At 38.4% G+C, this 18633-nt stretch overlaps 2 protein-coding genes across 2 annotated transcripts in view; both read left to right on the top strand.

Annotated features, from left to right (window-relative positions):
* Window positions 1-3879: 3879 nt before the first annotated feature.
* LOC132791141 (E3 ubiquitin-protein ligase Topors-like) lies at window positions 3880-4968 on the top strand. The gene is made up of 2 exons (XM_060799951.1): window positions 3880-4133; window positions 4211-4968. The coding sequence occupies exon 2, from the start codon at window positions 4323-4325 to the stop codon at window positions 4914-4916; it is 594 nt and encodes a 197-aa protein (XP_060655934.1). The 5' UTR covers window positions 3880-4133; window positions 4211-4322; the 3' UTR covers window positions 4917-4968.
* A 2552-nt stretch (window positions 4969-7520) lies between these two features.
* LOC132789388 (dynein axonemal heavy chain 3) overlaps window positions 7521-18633 on the top strand; it is a 41557-nt gene continuing 30444 nt past the window's right edge. Inside the window, exons 1-16 of the mRNA XM_060797363.1 lie at window positions 7521-7832; window positions 7887-8090; window positions 10313-10354; window positions 10447-10716; window positions 10798-10931; window positions 10996-11093; window positions 11870-12017; window positions 12812-12928; window positions 13458-13624; window positions 13708-13999; window positions 14540-14965; window positions 15106-15271; window positions 15331-15545; window positions 16517-16707; window positions 17473-17657; window positions 18493-18610. Of these exons, the coding sequence (XP_060653346.1) occupies window positions 7610-7832; window positions 7887-8090; window positions 10313-10354; window positions 10447-10716; window positions 10798-10931; window positions 10996-11093; window positions 11870-12017; window positions 12812-12928; window positions 13458-13624; window positions 13708-13999; window positions 14540-14965; window positions 15106-15271; window positions 15331-15545; window positions 16517-16707; window positions 17473-17657; window positions 18493-18610 (2996 nt within the window). The 5' untranslated portion in view covers window positions 7521-7609. The remainder of the gene's footprint in view (window positions 7833-7886; window positions 8091-10312; window positions 10355-10446; window positions 10717-10797; window positions 10932-10995; window positions 11094-11869; window positions 12018-12811; window positions 12929-13457; window positions 13625-13707; window positions 14000-14539; window positions 14966-15105; window positions 15272-15330; window positions 15546-16516; window positions 16708-17472; window positions 17658-18492; window positions 18611-18633) is intronic.

Genomic DNA, 18633 nt, shown 5'->3' with positions numbered 1-18633 from the left:
ATTTTAATTCTAAAAGTACCCAATATAGTTTTTGGTATATTTGAACGATATGTTTTCTATATATATTGTTTATTTTTTACATACCGTATATCTTAATTCTAAAAGTAACTCGTTATACCAAATGTAATTTTTGGTATAATTATTCGGTATATTTGAATGATTATTTAAAATGCGTAGCGGGTATCTCATAGTCGAGCTGGTTTATCATGCTTCGCGTCTTAACTTCATAATCCGGCATTAATAAAAATGAAAATAAAAGAGCATTTGTATATCGACTTTACAGTGGGATTACATGCAAGCATTTGCAACTTAATCTTAAAGCTTTTCACAAATTGTTCCAGCTTGGCTGGCTGGCTGGTTGGTTGGTGTGGCATGACACAGCGCCATCGCATTATGCCTGCCAATAAGCCGCCAACGTTGACGCTGCCGCCGCTGCTCGTTGACTTTGTTAATAATGATGTTGATGTTTCTGCTGCTGTAATCGCTATAGCACTCCGTAGCCAGTCAGCACCCAATTCCAGGCCTGTCTATTTTTAGCATTGAGGTCACGTGACTGACGTGTGACTGTCCCTTTTCCTCCCCTCCCTCTTGTCTGCATTACACAGCCCTTTGTTTAGCCCCAATGACAAACTAAGCTAAATGCAATTTGATGCGTGTCATGCACGTCGCGCCCTTTCTCTCCCTCTCTCTCTCTCTCAATCCAATAGCTGAAAATGCGTAGTAATCATTATTTGTGACAATTGATGAGCTGAATCAATTTTTCTCTTTTTTTTACTTTATTCTGCAACAATTTTTGTAAGAGCTTCGATGGCTCAGCCATCGGACTGACAGTTAATAAATATGTGTCACGCATGGCTTTGGACGCACTGCAGCGGCACGCCGATTGCCATGACACCTGCAATGTCCTGTTGGATGCGAAGCGAGCGGCAAATTGCAGTTCCCAGAGCTTAGGCACGTGACACACAGTGGGAGTCGAGCCAGTAGCCAAGGATGTGCCCATTCTCACGCCTTGTCAATGGGCTAAGCACAAACACACATATATATATGTAGAATATATATAGTTTATTATAGACTGCTAGCAGGAACCACACACACACATACACACCCACAGAAACACACACTCAAACAATGACCACACTCCACTTGCTCTTTGAAATTGGTCAAAGTTGAATGCCTTGTAAATGGTAAATAGGACACGGCACCGCAACGCACCGACCATTAATCAAATTTCCCAATTAATTTGCCACAATTAATTGCTGTGATAATTGTGCAATGTGTGTATGTCTGTGGATAGATAGATCTACTCTTGTTGTTGTTGTTGTTCTCGTTGTTGTTATTGTTGTCACAGCGCCACTTCAATTACAGAAAAAATAAGTGAGAAAGTTGCAGTCTAAATTTGAATGTAATAGACCCTTCAGTGTTTAATGTTCTATCTAACAGATTATGGAATTGTTATAATACCCCATTTCCAAGATGTTCGCTTTCGTCAGATTTTTAAAAGCGGATAACGTTTTGGATACTTTTTTTTGTGTAGAATTTGAAGCAGATATGAGACTTCTAAAATAATCCAGTATAGTATAGCGTTCTATATGAGCTAATACAAAAAGTTTGATGGCCCACTCTTATATAGTAGCTGAGATATAGTTGTTTAAATAGGTGGAAGGACAGAAAGACGGACTCAACTATTGGTGCTGACATAAAACATATGAACAGCCGAAACTTCGTTAGTGAACACATCTATTAAGCGAACACGTCTATTTAGCAAGCATTATTTCCATGACGTTTGCTTTAGACAGATTTTCAGAACAATTTAGCTCTTTTAGAGCGGCTGAAGCGAACATCATTTTGAAATAAAGTTATTCTTGACCAAACATGAATTTCCTGTAATCATGCAATAATGTGAACATTTTAAACATTTTTTCACTTGGATAACAGTGCTGAAATATCGGATATACCCAAAAAGGAAATTTGTTGTAATTTTTAAGATATTATGTTAACTTTTTCATGTTAAAGGCAACTAAAGCAAGCAGCAGCAATAGTAGCAGCAGCAGCAGCTCGAGTAGTGACGACAGCAGCGAGGATGCAGCTGCTGGCGACTGCACAGAGCCAACAGGTAAGCAACACCATATCCCATTACTAGACTCTTTAAAATAATACTTCGTTGTTCTCTAGGTAACAACTACAACAATGAGAACAGCAGCAGCAGCAGCTCCAGTGATGACGATCTAGACTTTAATGCATTGCGTAAAAAATTGAAAGCAAACTGGTTGCACCCAAGGAGACTTTGGCGGGCTAGAAGACTTTGGAGCAGCAGGCACCGGAAGAAGAAGTGGCGGCTAGCAGTGCCCAGCACGCAGTGGTAAAGCGAAGGCGAAGCAACAGCAGCAGCAATCAGTCGTCCAGTCACAGTCACAGCAACAGTGCTTCAGCACTTTGGCCAGCCACAACACGACCATGTCCAGCAGTTCAGTGCTAAGCCTCTTTAACAACAACATACACAGAGATGTTGGTGAAGCGACGTCAGCGGAAAGACCGCTCTCAATGGTTGCCACAGCAAATTCGCTGCTTGAGCTGTCCACTTCCTTTTCTATACTTAATGTTCCCAAATAAAATGAGTTATGTCCGTTGTATACTATATTTATTGAATCGCATAGCTTTAGACACGGTTTTCTATAATTTTTATAATTTCTTATTTAGATAACAAGTAATTACTGTACATGGCTTTCGCGATATTATACTCGAGGGCGATTCCAAGTTTGATTTACTCAACTATTTATTATGTCGATCCTCTGCTCGACTGCTTTTCGCTTTTCGAATTAGTCCAAGTTAGCCGGTGCTAACAATTTTAATGATGCCCAATGGGGCAGCACCGGTATGAGTCGAGGCGATCCTCTGCTATGGCACTAATTCACTCGCTGAGTTGTATTCCAGTTAGCCGATGCTAACAATTTTAGTGCGGCCAATTGGGCAGCACCGGTGAGAACAGTGGCAATCTTCTTTGCTTTTCAGCTTATGTATATGCCCACTGTAACTCCAGCAGCAGCTATGCGCGCCGATAATGCGCAGGTAAAAATACTATATGGCGGTGGCCAAAACTGTTTAAACGCTTTCTAAACGTTTATAGACCCACGCCGCGCTAACTTGCAAATGCCTAAAAACATTTCTTATTAGAAATATGTATATGCTTATGTAACCTACATACGTACCTTATAATTATCCAAACAATACTTTTATATATATATTTATAAACTGTCCCACCCAATTGATCCAAGCGCCTTGGTATGGGAAACGGAAAAGGAAAATTTCTTCTTCTTCTTCTAATGTGTCTTCGATATTCGAATATTGAGCTTACACAGAGTTGATCTTAACTATCGATCAATCTCTGTAATTTATTTGTGTGAATGGTAAATTACTGTAAAGAGCTGCTAACTCGACTAAGTGATATGCAATATGCGATTAATCGATATTAGTCAGCTGGATATGTTTACATATCGGGAAATGGCCAGAATTTTCAAATGCAAATTTAAAATTTAAATTGCACCCTCACAAGCAGCAGGCACCGGAAGAAGAAGTGGCGGCTAGCAGTGCCCAACACGCAGTGGTAAAGTGAAGGCGAAGCAACAGGAGCAGCAATCAGTCGTCCAGTCACAGTCACAGCAACAGTGCTTCAGCACTTTGGCCAACCACAACACGACCATGTCCAGCAGTTCAGTGCTAAGCCTCTTTAACAACAACATACACAGAGATGTTGGAGAAGCGACGTCAGCGGAAAGACCGCTCTCAATGGTTGCCACAGCAAATTCGCTGCTTGAGCTGTCCACTTCCTTTTCTATACTTAATGTTCCCAAATAAAATGAGTTATGTCCGTTGTATACTATATTTATTGAATCGCATAGCTTTAGACACGGTTTTCTATAATTTTTATAATTTCTTATTTAGATCACAAGTAATTACGTCTTCGATTATATCCGTTGTAAAGTCCGTTATAGTCCGAGTATCGAATTTATAAATATCGATTTCATTATCAAATATGTCGAAGTCACTAGGAAGTAAAAACTGTTTGACATAAATTTTGAGTAGTTTTTCCATCGCAGTTGTCACTCATATTTTTGTGCGTAATTTGCGGAGAGTCGGTAAGAAAAAGATAAGTAATAAAAAAAGGCCAAAAGAATAATTAGTCACATCACTACCGGACGTGGTCGTCGTCAAGTGCGATCGAGTGAGTGCGAGTCAAGAGACGGAAAGAATCCCGAAGCCAATCTTAGAATCTGCGAACCACGGCGACAACAACGACGACGACAGCCAGCGAGTGGAGCAGCCGCATGCCACGTCCATCGACCAGTGTAATTGTCACTAATCCCAGTGCAACTCATTCCTTCAGCGGTACCATGACTACCGACGGCAGTGAACTGCATGGCATCTCCATACGCCGCACAACCACTTCGAATGTCGGCTACCAAACGGTGGCCATCGATCTCAGTATGCGTCGTCCCGCAAACGAGGTCATCGAGATTGATGACGGCGATGCGGCCGCCAACGCCGAGGTGGCCGCCATCAACGATGGCAGCAGCACTTCGAATGTCGGCTCCCAAACGGTGGCCATCGATCTCAGTATGCGTCGTCCCGCAAACGAGGTCATAGAGTTTCAGAGCAGCGACGACGACGAGTGTGTCTTCGTACTGGAACGGAAGCCACCGCATTTGCGTACGCCGGAGCTAGTTAGTCTCGACTCGAATAGCGACTCAGATGTGGACTTTGTAGATGAACAAAAGGCGAGTCCGGTGGCCAAGGCCAACGATGGGGAAGGTGATGGCGGCAGTGTCAGCATAGATCAGGAAATGGAGACAGCAGACAATGAGCTCTATATGGATCCCAGCACCAGCACGGGCAGCTCGAGTAGTGACGACAGCAGCTAGGATGGAGCTGCATACATACAATTTGCTCATACAAAATATTTCTTTAATAAAATCCACAATTTTTATAATTGTTGTAAATACGATTAAAAAAAAAAAAAAAGTTTGTACCCCGAGCGGGCTCGAATCCTAGTCTAGACTACCACAACACTAATATGCTTGCACTCTACCAATAGAGCTATCGCAGTGCCTCTTGCATACAGATACAAATATAGAGGCCAGCATATATGTATATACGTATACGCATACATACAATACATACATAGAAGGCGTTTTTGCCTTCTTTAATAACTTAAACAATTTTTATCTGATCGCAACCAAATTTGCAGCAATCATAAATACTATAGTTATTATTGTATATACCATTCGCAATTCTAGCTTCACAATTACGCTTGTTAGTTGATTTTTTTGATTTGCGGGGGCGAAAGTGGGCGTCGCAAAAATTTGAAACAAACTTGATCTGCGTGCAAACAAAACAAATGCTGTCGAAAAAAAATGATAGCTCTATCTCTTATAGTCTCTGAGATCTAGGTGTTCATACGGACAGACGGACATGGCTAGATCGTCTCGGCTATTGACGCTGATCAAAAATATATGTACTTTATAGGGTCGGAGATGCCTCCTTCTACCTGTTACATACATTTCCTGCCGGCACAAAGTTATAATACCCTTCTACCCTATGGGTAGCGGGTATAAACAGCAGCAGCAGCTCCAGTGGAGACGATCTAGACTTTAATACATTGCGTAAAAAATTGAAAGCAAACTGGTTGCACCCAAGGAGACTTTGGCGGGCGAGGAGACTTTGGAGCAACAGGCACCGGAAGAAGAAGTGGCGGCTAGCAGTGCCCAGCACGCAGTGGTAAAGCGAAGGCGAAGCAGCAGCAATCAGTCGTCCAGTCACAGCAACAGTGCTTCAGCACTTTGGCCAGCCACAACACGACCATGTCCAGCAGTTCAGTGCTAAGCCTCTTTAACAACAACATACACAGAGATGTTGGTGAAGCGACGTCAGCGGAAAGCTGTCGCTGCTTGAGCTGTCCACTTCCTTTTCTATACTTAATGTTCCCAAATAAAATGAGTTATGTCCGTAGATACGGTTTTCTATACTTTTTATAATTTCTTATAACAAGTAATTACGCCTTCGATTATATCCGTTGTAAAGTCCGTTAAGCTGAGGTCTTCATTTGATTCGTTTAAATATTGATTAAATTAATGAATGATTTTGAATGATCTTATTGATAGGAAATTTGTTTTCGAATATTACATTGATTTTGCTTAATTATGAAAGAGTTTATTTCAGCATTACTTATATTCGAATGCAGATCCATATCATGAAAATTTGCTGAGTAAGCTTAACTTATGATATTGCTTATTGTGTGGCGAAGGAGTATCGAATTTATAAATATCGATTTCATTATTAAATACACTGTTTGATATGCATACATTTTGAGTAGTTTTTCAATCGCAGTTGTCACTCATATTTTTGTGCAGAACTGTGCGTAAATTCTTAATATGAATTTATATGGAATTGTTTATGAAGAATTAACAATTAGAAGAAAAAAGAAAATAAAATAAACAAGAGGTCAACAACTGTCCAACATAGACAATTTTTAAAATATATTTTGTTTGTATTTCATTTTTGACAAACTTAATAGACCCTCTTTCACTATTTAATAAGTGCAAGGTCTAATTGAAAGAATTTTAATTCAATATATTGGTAAAAGCTCAGCTAAAACTGAAAATTGCATACGCATTTTTTTGATGTGGTTAACCAAGCTTGGTCTTGGTTTACTGTCTAGCATAATTTGTCAATGCAATTTTAAATTTTAAAGCTGCTTGTGAACTAATTATAGAGTGGTAAACAATTGCACACACACAGAGATTGTGTGGGTCTTATTATTGGCTTATTATTATTTGATTACGTTGCTGCATTTCTGCCATTTGTGTTTTATTTTATTTTATATTTATAATCGGGATGAATGACGAGTGCCGCGAGGAGCAGTAGCTCAGTCCGGATGGGATAATAAATACACAGTGGCAGACAGAGGAAGTGCTCCATTTCTATTTCCATTTTGCCGGCATAGAATGCAGTCTTTCGTGTTTTTTTCTTATGAACTTCTAGTTCGTATTTGTTGCGCTTTATTAAAAAAATGAGGAAAAAATGTGTTTGCTATTCAACAGAAATGATGCTGAGCTGTATCTGAAGATGAAGCTTGGGAGTTGTTGCCAGTCGTGTGCTCTTTGCAGAGCAGCCTAACAAATATTATTGAGCTGAGCTGAAGACGGAGAAGTAGCAAACAACACATTGATGGAGTGTCGCCCGTTTTGCTCGTCAGCTGCTGTTGGTCTAACTCCAATAACAACATTTGGAAAGCCAGTCAAGGTGGATGTTTGTTGGTTGCCATTCGCAACCATCGGAGTTGTTGTTGTTCGTCTGTCTATCTGTCTGCTGTTGCCATTGCCTCCGATGCAAGTTAGTTTATAAACATTTCACGTATATGCGGCCTCGGCCACACACAAAATGTGTCCGTGTTGTAAACTTTTATTATTACACTTTTCCAACGTGTATTTTGTCTAGCGAACAATGTCAAAAAACGAAAGAATGTAAATAAATTACACTATAGGATTCAGCAGTAGGCAACAAAAAACACAAATTTTTGTTGTTTTATTTCTTCCCTTCGTTTTGGAACGTGGGCATGGCCTCAAAGAAGATACCGCCGGAAAGGCGTCCCTACTGTGATCCCCGGCTAGAGGATACAAAATATCGCCGGCAACGTGGACTACACATTAAGCATGCAAGTGAAACACAAAAGAAAACCGGCAAGCGTCCGCTCAACGATTGTCCATTCTTCGATTTGAAATATGAATTCGATCAACTGCCGCTGGATCCTGTCAAGGACTTTTTACGCGAGAAGATTTGTGAGTAGCCGGAAAGTCCTAGAATTTGTTATTAAAAATTACTTTGTCTTTTAGCTCACATGCAAAACGATACGATTGTTGGACGTTGCAATCGCGAGTTCGATTTTCACATGTATGATTTGGAGAATGTTAAAGACAAATACGAAGAGTGCGATGATGACTTGCTGAAGGACCTGCAACTCTCGGATATTGTAATGCCCGAACAGTTTGAGACACTGCGCGAACATCAGGCCACCAAATACAACTTTGATAAAATGGGTGAGTGCACTAAGAAGCAATGTTAATCACTTGTATGTTTTGTTCGTACAACATTTACGCATTAGACCCCCAGACATTGGGAGAGTGAGAGATGAAAAAGTCTCGGGGTTGCGACACTACAAATTGCACAACAACATTTTATGTAATTCAATGAGCAACAAGAACAACAATAACAACAGCAATAGCGACTTTACCACAGAAACATAACACTTAATACTTTATTAAATGTGAAAAACATGCATGCTGCCCACAGCTCGTTGTCTCCCCCCGCTCGCTTTCCACTTAACACTTCTCCCTTCCCCCTCTTCCATATTGACTTGCCCCGCGTGGCAGCTCGTTGCAAAATTGCTCACCTGTAAACATAAAAATTTCAAACATTATCCTTTAAACATAAAATTTTATAACCAAAACGGTGGAGAAAAAAAGAAAACCAAATAACAAATGCGTATGACATTTATTTGAATATCCTTTGGGAATGCACAGGAACACGCCAGGGCCAGGGCCACTGCCAGGATCTGCAAAGGGGGCCAACATGTTGCCCTTGTAACATGTTTATCATAGAATTTTATTTAGCATTTACATGGAATATATATATTTATATTTATTTTGTTCCCTTTTTTAACGCCGCTTTTACTCTTAATGATGGGCAAGTGTTATAAGAATATGAGTTAGTTTGCCGGAAAAGTGAACGAAATGCAAATCAATTTTAAATAGTTTTTCGAATGAGACACAAATTTATTTATTTATTTTTGCTACAGCTAAATAATAAAAACTGAAAAACAATTTATTAAAATATTATTTTTATTACTATTTGGAGCATTAAAATTATATGGATTCATTTTTAAAAATAATGCCAAATTTAAAGAAGATGAAAATGATTGGAAAACTAAATACAAAAAGCTAATAAAAATGTATTAATTTAATTCAAAGTTTCAGCTATATCTAAAACTTTTAAATTGAATGGATTCGTTTTAACAAGCTGCCAAATTATAGATAGATAATAATAATTGGAAAATGAAAAACAAAAAGCCAAAAGCTTTTCAATAAAATAATTTTATTTTTGAATATAATATTGATATGTATGGTTTTCTTTTAAACAGATTATTTTCTGATGAATGAAAAATGAATGAAAATTTATATTAAATTTAGAGTAATATAAAATTTTAAAAATTAATTGTGAAATTAACTCTTATGTATTCATTTAAAAAAAGGAAGATATTATGATAATTAAAACAAAAATTCGAAAACTGAAAAGTACACTTATTTTGATATAGAAAATAAAATTCTATTACCATCATAAATAATTAAAAATGCCAATTTTTAAAGTATATTTAAAGTAATGAAAAATTTAAGCTACAAATATTTTTATATAGAAAATAAAGTACTAACATCGTTAATAATTCCACCATTATTTTTGTAATTTAAAAGTTCAACTAATTAGAGTATTCTAATGTCGATCATACTTCCTGTGTTCTCCATATAATTTCAACTTGTTTGTTTTTGGTGGGTGACTTTGTCGCTGGCTCTGTGATAAAAATGTTTCATTTTCCGTATAGTTTTTTAATATTTAATATCAGCTATGGATAGATGTAAATGCAAACAGGGCACACACAACACCGAGGGCGTATAGTCCCACACACACACACACACATACAAACACATACATACACATGTATGTATATTTGTATATGTGAGGCATAAAAGCATGTTGTCGATAAACATTAGCATAAAAATGTGACAAACATCATGATAGCAATAGCCTGGCAAACAGTGCTGCTGTTGGGCCTGGGGAGGAAGGGAAACGAGGGGGGGCAGCCAAAGGACACAGACGAGGTCCATTTGGTAAAATTACCGTTGGGAGATTGGTCGACGGAGGCGTCGCGCATGGTTTTCAGAGGGGGGCGGGGCTGGACGAACTCAAATGAAAATTAATTTGAGTTTAATCATTTTAAAAGCGAACTTTACTGCATTGACTTTTATTTAAAACAATTTCGCGTGCTGCCTTTGAGCGATGCACAGAGCCCGACACAAAAAAGAAGGAAAATATTGTTAAAATAACAAGAAAATCAAATATGTAAAATGCGAGCACACACACACTCTCTCACACTCACACTCTCTCGCATTCGTGTATTTATATGGCAGACATATCAAGTTCATGTGCAAATATTAAATGCCATTTTCATTTTCATTTTTCACATTTTTCGGTTTGTTTTTGCTTGCAGCTTGTCATCAATTTCCCTGGATTGACAAATGGTTGACTGGCGGTAATAAATAAAATGTTATATTTACATAGCGAACATTATTAAAAATTTGATGCACCTCCAATCTCCTTCTCCCAAAATCTACTTTATATCAGCGCGTCCCAGTGAAGTGGAAATATATAAAATGACCAACCATCTGCTGGATATTTACTGCCAACGTCGAGTTCGTATCTTTTACCTTGACTGTGGCACAAAATCATCGCTCTGGACCAACAGACTGAGACGTCAACATGGTCCGCCTTCGGAGTTAATTGGAGCCTATAACACACCTCAGGCTAGGCATCTGAGAATTCCAACGCTCACTCAGAAAACCAAAAAGGAAAAGTTCCAGGTCGGCGATCATTATGCGCTAAGAACTCCACAGGGTAAAGGACAAAAATATTCTAAAAGAGAAGAATTTATTTAATTTATATTTTATTTAATTTCATATTTTATACTTCCTGTAGAATGTCGAAATGAGTTGGCACGCATGGGAAAGATCATTGACAAAATGATTGAACCGGTCATCAAGGAGGCTCAAAACAATATTGAACATGGTCGATTGCAGTACACAAATCAACCAAAGTGTCGAGAAAGAAAGGTAAATTCCTTCCTCTTTAAAGTTGACTTAATTTATTTATTAATAATTCATTCTTAATTTCAAGAAAAAACCCAAATGCGTTGTTAGTGAACCGCGTATACATCGACGCAATTTTGCAACCAACGAAGAATTTCTCAAGTGCCTTAAGAAAATGGAAGCCACGTAAGCATAATTGTTATTTGATTGTATCAAACGATATCCGTTGAATTATTAATCAATTTTTAAAATGCTGTTGCTCTCAGGAACTACTGTTTTGTAGATTACTTCCTATTGTTTCTCTCTTCTTTTTAAAATAAACTAAAAGTTAATATATACTCAATTTGTTGCTAATGTTTATATAGTTAACGTTTCTCTTAATAGCAATATAATAATAATTTTAATAGATTATTTCCTTATGTTTCTCTCTTAATTGTGAAAGAAACTGACATACGAGTATACTCACTTTGTTGCTATTGGTTATATTGTTATCAGTTTTTATTTAGATTTCCTTTAAGCAATAATTGCTTAGGCAATTTGAAAACAAAAGAAATAATTGCAGTTGTTTTCTGATTGCAATCAAAAACTTTGAAGTTTATTTTTGTGCTCTAATTCTTATACAATAAACTATCACAAATTAAAAGCACATTGTTTTTAGGGTTATTCTGATAGTATAACATTTAAATATCTAAGAAATATTTTTATTCGAAGAGTTTGTTGCACAAATGTAAAATCAAAACGTGCAATGTTTTTTCTTTATTTTGTGCAGTAAAATTAGGTGCATGAAACTGAAATATCTAAACCAATATGTAATTTTTATTTTAAATTTTACCTTATATTACTAAACATAAAAATTCCCAGTTTATGTAAGATTTAAATTTCGGAGAATTCTGATTGCATAATAAACACATTGTACATCAGCTTTCTTAATAATTGAATTTAATTCTTTGGCTTCTCTTTAGACGGTTTCCTTATATGGCGCCACTGCAGCCCGTTGAGCCGGAGGAGCAGAAATTGCAATTGTTGGCAAAGTATAGGAAGAAGCTGTTGCCAGCGGAGGAGAAGTTCACACTTGCCATACAAAAGCGTTATAAATGCCTGCTGCAGACCGTAAGTAAAAGCACATAGCATAAGTTCAACCAAAACAAGGGAGAAGGAGTCATAAGAGGCTCTCAGACATAGTCTAAATAAAATCATGTTGCATGCACCCCTTTCCAGAGCTAAGCAGCTCATGGGGATAACCCGCTTGAATTATGCAGCTATGACCAACACATATGCTAACAAAAAAAAAGAGGGAAAATAAAAGAAAAATAAATGGAAAGACTTTGTGTGTGTGGGCGATACGATGCGATGCGATGCTGTTGACGACTCCCAAGCCAAAGTCAGGCCAAGGATCATAAAAACCACATCAAAAATGAGCACCGACAAACATAAATAACTTTTATGCGTTGGCGGTTGGTTTCCATGCCAAGTCCACATCTAAAGCGATGTCCATGTCGATGTCCAAGTGCGAGTCCAAGAGGCTGGCGCACATAAAAAATGATAATAATAAACTTAATACAAAGTAAATATGTGTGCGTGAGCGTGCGAGTAAATTAAGCTGCGTTAGCTTTTCGGGCTGTGAGAAAAACGTGCTTATAAAAATTATATAATTCATAGCTCATAAACATTATGGGGCGTCTGTGGCGTGGTCAAAGTTATGAATAACGTGATTAGTTGTGAAAAAAACAAAAAAACAACAAACAACGCACATCAGCAAACAAAATCCAAAAGCGAGGGTCAAAAAGGTGACGAATTGATGTTGGTTTTTATGAAGCTGGACTTGGGAGCAGTTAACAGCTGCATAATGAAGATAAGAGTTGCAGAGACGCAAATATTTGAATTTCTTTTATTTTCTGTTGCAGCTAAGTGTGCTGCAGCTGGAGTCGTATCCATCGCGACTGATACGCAAGGCAATAAGGCATATCAATCCTCGTTCCACGGTGCTGCAGGATGCCTACAGATTCATATTGCAGGAAGAGGTAAGTTCATGTCAACACGTTGCCAGCTGCTGCTGTTTGGTACTGGCTTTCAGCTGCCAACTGCCAACTGCCAACTCAACTCAACTCGACTGTGCAACACTGGGGAGTCGTGAGCGTCAACATTATTAGCAAACTTAACGCGCGCGCGTTCAAGAAGTTTTTGGCCCAAAAGTTTGTCAGCCAACGAGAACATATTAAACACGCTCCCCGAACGTGAGAGGACGTCTACAGGTCGTACCTACTACTACTACTACTTCTTGTTGGTGGGGGACATAATATATATATAGTGGAGGAGAGAACGCGTGTTGATGTTTTGACGTGTGCTTCATGGAAACTTTGGCTTTTTGCGATGCGTGGCTCAAGTCAAGCACTTGCCATCAACTGGCAAATCACTGCAGTCCCAAGTTAATGAGCAACAAAGACGTCGACGTCGTTCTCTCATTCTGCTTGCCGCGGGGGCGGACTGAAAGTTTTACTACTGCTACTACCTGCCATGAGTCTTAGTAGTCGACTAATCAACTCGTTACAGAAATATTGGCCTCATCTGCCGCCAGAAGTTATATTAATGGATTATCTATTCGTTGGCGAACGCGCCATTCCCGCTGACTATGCCATCCTCCTCATCGTTTGCCTTATCGATCTGCAAGAGGATTTTCGCTACCATGTCAAGCGCTCCTTTCTGCGCTATCTGCTGCAGTAAGTACATCGCACACTCAACGCCCCGAGGCTATAATCATCATGAACTAACTCTCCTATTATACACGACAATGTCTCGACAGGTCGAACATGGAACGCAAACGCCTGCAGCTAGAAATGGAGCCACCTGATTATCCCACCTTGACCATTGTCTCCCCCGTGCCTTGGCGCACTCGTCTGCTGCTTTCCAAGAGTCGCATTGGCGAGATGCTCATGACAACGCATCCCACGGTGCAAGCATTGAATCTGCTGTGGCATCAGCTCTATGGTGATCTAGTTATTGTGGATCTATCGAAGCTGTTGCTCCCAGAGCGACCCTTGGATGCCGACATTGTGCAGACCTTTGTCAAAGACAGTTGCGCTCAAGTGAGAGATGTAAGTACAGGGTAAAGACGATAATTGCAAATGCATTTAATTGCACATCACTGATAAATCCATAAGATGGCATGAAAATCTCATACACATTTTATTTGCTTTATACATTTTAACTGCATATTTTTGTAGTATTGTAATTGTATTTTTCGGATTATTATCTCATTTTTGTGGAACTATACTTAATTTAGCCTCCTAATCTAAATCGATTGCATTGATTAATTGCATATTTTATATTAGTGCATAATGCATTTTGTGTAGGAAAAAGTTTTGGTTAAATTCACATCTGTTAATAGAAATAAAAATAAGGAACTTAGTACACATTCTGCTAAGTTCTACTATTTTTGACTCAAATCGCTGTGATTGAATGAATGAATGCTCTTATTTTAATTACCATTGCTTATACACAATTATTACATTTCGTTGGATTTTTTTCGAAGGGAAATTTTATTCAATCACTTAACTAGTGTTGAAATTGTGCCCTGGTCCATTGCAGATAATTGTTTTTTTGTAATCATCAATTTTGAATCTTATTATTTTCAGCTTCTGATCAACGATTGGCTACCACGTTGTGCGGACTTGATGGATCTGATGCGCAACAGCTGGAAGGACTTGGTGCCCATGTCCGGAAAGTATGGTGGACGTGCAGATACCCTGTTTAAATGCGTGCATGCGTTAATGTCCCGTCACTTGGACAGTCTGATCAACAAGAGTCTGGCATATTTGTTTAAAGTATTGTGCGGCTTTAAGAATGGCAACGAAATCGAAAGCTATTCGATGCATGATCCAAAGTTGAGGCGAAGACCTTTAATGGCGCTCACTGTATCCGTGGTTGGTGCTCATTTTGATAACGAAACAATTGACTTTGGTCCGGGCGTGCGCACTGAGGATAATATCTATGAATTTGATGCCGACGATGCGGATCCATTTCAATCGCCAGTGCCAACGCAGACCATGCTGGAGTGGTTGGTGAGTAAGAAATTATCTATATATTTGAATGGTAAAAAAGTGTATAACATAGTATTTAACAATTTACAATTAGTTTTTATTATATATTAAAAGTATTTTCTTACTTAAAGAATAATATCAAAGATATATTTTTTTAATAGGTACCCGATGTGGATGATGTGGCTGCTTTTGAAATGGAAAATTCTTATAAACTCTATATCTATCCTTATATGTCGGAACTGCCAGGCATTATCAGGGATCTCTTTAAGCACATATTACGTGTGGGATATGATATACCACGCCTTGAATACATTATGTCTGGTCGTGGTAAGTAAAGCACCTTTTTTTTTTTATTTTAACTCTAGACTTCTTTACAATTCTTATAGCGCCCGATACTGAGGGTTCTCTGCACTTTATCGATGAGGATCATGTCGATTTTCTGACACTGTGCAACAAAGTTGAGGCAATTGTTATGGTCAATTGGCGCGGTGTTAGCGTTTACTTGAAGCCCATCTATAAGTACTATTACGGTCTGTTTCAAAAGATGATAATGCCCATGGTTGAGAAGATTTGGACAGATAATACATTGCCTGAATTAGTGGTGCGTATGGAAATTACCTTCAAAATAGCTATGTAAATGTGTTTGTGTGTGCGTTTGTGTAGGGAAAACTTATGCATCCCTTGTTGCTGTTCCTGTTGCTATTGCCGTTGCATGTCTGGCTAAACTCTCTGACAATGCCTTCAGGCAAAATGCGTTGCGTCTCGCCTTCAAATGAAATTAATTATTTATTTCGATTTGATTATACGCAATGATGCGTAGAATTAACATAAAATTTCATTATGCAATATTAATAAACTGCTGACAGACAATTTGTCCTGTCTGTCGGTCTGACTGTCGTGTCAGACTGTTTTGGCAAAATTGCCTGGCAATTTCTGTAATTGAACAAGTTATGCGAGTCTCTACACACTACAAATCTCTCTCTCACGCAACTCTCCTGCCACAATGTATCCGTATCTGTATCTGCAACTGTATCTGTATCTATTTGGTACGTGTTGCATTTGTTGTTGCTGATGTGAAATTCGTTTTGGCATTGTTAATTAAAGTTTTGGTTCGATTACTAAATTTCATTTGCTGTCGAGTGCACAAAATTTGCCATGTCATTTGGTTCACGTAGTGCATAAAATATTTGGTTAGACAGCTGCTGCTGTTGCTGCTGAACACATTAACAACGCATGTGCCGGGGCTCTCAATTAACCCATTCTTGCCAGCAGTTTTCAGTTCACATTCATTAAGTTTTATGAAACGACCGACAATTTCCCTCTTGCATCCTCTCCGCTTTCGATCCTTTTTTGCGCAATTTATTTAAAATAAAAATTGCTTCCGATTGCGAACGCGTTCGTTGCCTGCAATTTTTTCATGCATGTAATGCAAGCACTCACTCACACACAGACACATGCATTTATTTGTACATATATCAGATAGGTTGTATTTTTTTTTGCAACTTGTTTGTATTTTATTAAATGCATATTCATTTATATGGTGGTGCACCCACGCATCTGCATCGCCAACAGGTTGTTCAGGAATTAATGAAAAAATTGCGCGCCGTCAGCGATACGACCTATTATCTGCGTGATTTCATACCGTTAAATTTGTTCCTGTTGGATAATCGACATGTTAAAGAATCCTTGCGCATGTACGTGAGGAATATCTACGATTTCATAATTGATTTTTACAGAGCACTCAATCTGAACGAGAATCGCGCGTAAGTAGAACAGTTTCCTTCGGCTTCCCAAGTGCCTTTCATTTGCAGTTTCATTTTATTTTTATTATACCCGTGACTCAAGGTATAGATGGGTATTATATAGCCATGTCCGTCTGTCCGAATGAACACCCTACAGATTTGATATTATAATATAATAATCCTAATTGTTTTGGTTGACAATCTCGCATATTTTCTAAGCTATTGTATATATGGAATGTAGTAGCAAATCAATATACCAAATATAACTTTTGGTATATTTTAGAACTTGTTTTCCAAATACCAAATAAAGCTTTTATCAGAATTATTTTTCTACTCCCGAGTCGATGGCCTTAGTTGCTAGCACTCCCTTTCTTTTAGTTATTATATTATTCTGTATACTAATTAACATGTAAATAAATAAATAAATAATTTTTCTACTCTATGGTATGTATATATAGTATATCGATATACCAAATGTGGCCTTTGGTATATTTTAAAATTTGTTGCATTTTGAGGTATATTTGAAATGTAATAGTATATTTATATACCAAAATATAACTTTTAGTATATTTCAGTTTTTTTTCGATAATTTCGGTATTATTTTGGTAACTTTTTCACTGTATTGAAAATGTGTAGCGGGTATATCGCAGTCGAACTGACTTGACTGAAGCTTTCCTACTTGTTCGAGTTGCTGACTGCATTGGCAATGCCACTTAATAGATAACTTTTATACTTATTAAACGTTTTGATCGGTTTTTTTTTAACATTCTTTTCTCGCCACTTCAGCATCTGCGAGGAACTCGAGGAGATGTCGATGAAGGCCGGCGAGCGGCCAGAGGAAACACCTGAGGTGGTCGCACTGCAAAACTATATAACCGAGTGCCGTGAGATGCGCATATTTGCCATAAAGGATGAAATCAAGCTTGTGTTAAAGCGCGTCGTATTCCTGCTGACACATGCATACCTGACCAGTAAGTGATGATGACTGAAGAGAGGAAGAGAGGCGAAGTAGGAGAGTGGTAGGGGGAAAGTTTCAACTGTTTGTGCAGCTGCCAAGTGGCGCCACCGAGCAGCAGCGCAAGTTGTAGCAGGAGAGTAGAAGCTGCAGCCGTTCGTTTGTTTTAGAGAGTTTCCACTGTTTGCCTTTGTGATGCAAGTGAGTTCCGAGGTAACTGGCTGGGGAGCAGCCAGTTTAGCATAGTAGTAGCTGGTGCTTAACATAATTAACCTCAACTAACAAGCTGAGTCTACTAATTGGTTTTATAATTACTTGCGGTGAGACACCAAACATTGAGCTTGCGCTAAAACCCCCGAATATGCAACTTAATGAGCTTAACAAATTCATGAATGTGTGAAAGTTGCTTTGACAACCGACAAATGCAGACAAAACCTCAATCCTCTCTCTCACTCACACTCATTCTTCAAATTCTGTCCATGCCAAAGACAATTGCGATTTATCGTCAAGTGTCATGTGTGTATCTTTGAAATAGCTACAATTGTATGTTCAAAAGCAAGTCTGTCTCTATATGTATATACATATATATCTGTATCTGTCTGTCCAGTTGTCTGTGGCTTTTGTCACACCAAATACGAACCACATTTGCCAGACAAAACTTGTCAGCAAAGAGTGTGGGAAAGGATGCTTGCTCTCTTGTACACATAATTAATTAGTTTGGCCCGAAAAACGCGCGTTGCCAATTAATTAAGAGTTAAGCACAGTTAATTAAGAGCATGCACGACAGTTTGTACACTCACTTCATTTATCTAGCACATAGATATTTTGACTGCTGTTGTCCCTTTCAACAGGCGATGAAATTCATCTGAATTCCCGCACATTCATATTGCCTGGCGAACTGGAGGAGGTCCTTGATCTGAGCGCCGCACGTTTGGCTGTTGTGCGTGATAATCTGGAGATGGCATTACGGTCTGTACTTCATCTCGAATGTG

Source organism: Drosophila nasuta, chromosome 3, assembly GCF_023558535.2.
Source record: "Drosophila nasuta strain 15112-1781.00 chromosome 3, ASM2355853v1, whole genome shotgun sequence".
Lineage (NCBI taxonomy): Eukaryota > Metazoa > Arthropoda > Insecta > Diptera > Drosophilidae > Drosophila > Drosophila nasuta.
Note: the sequence above shows the minus strand (reverse complement) of the source record. Positions and strands in the feature narration are given on the sequence as shown.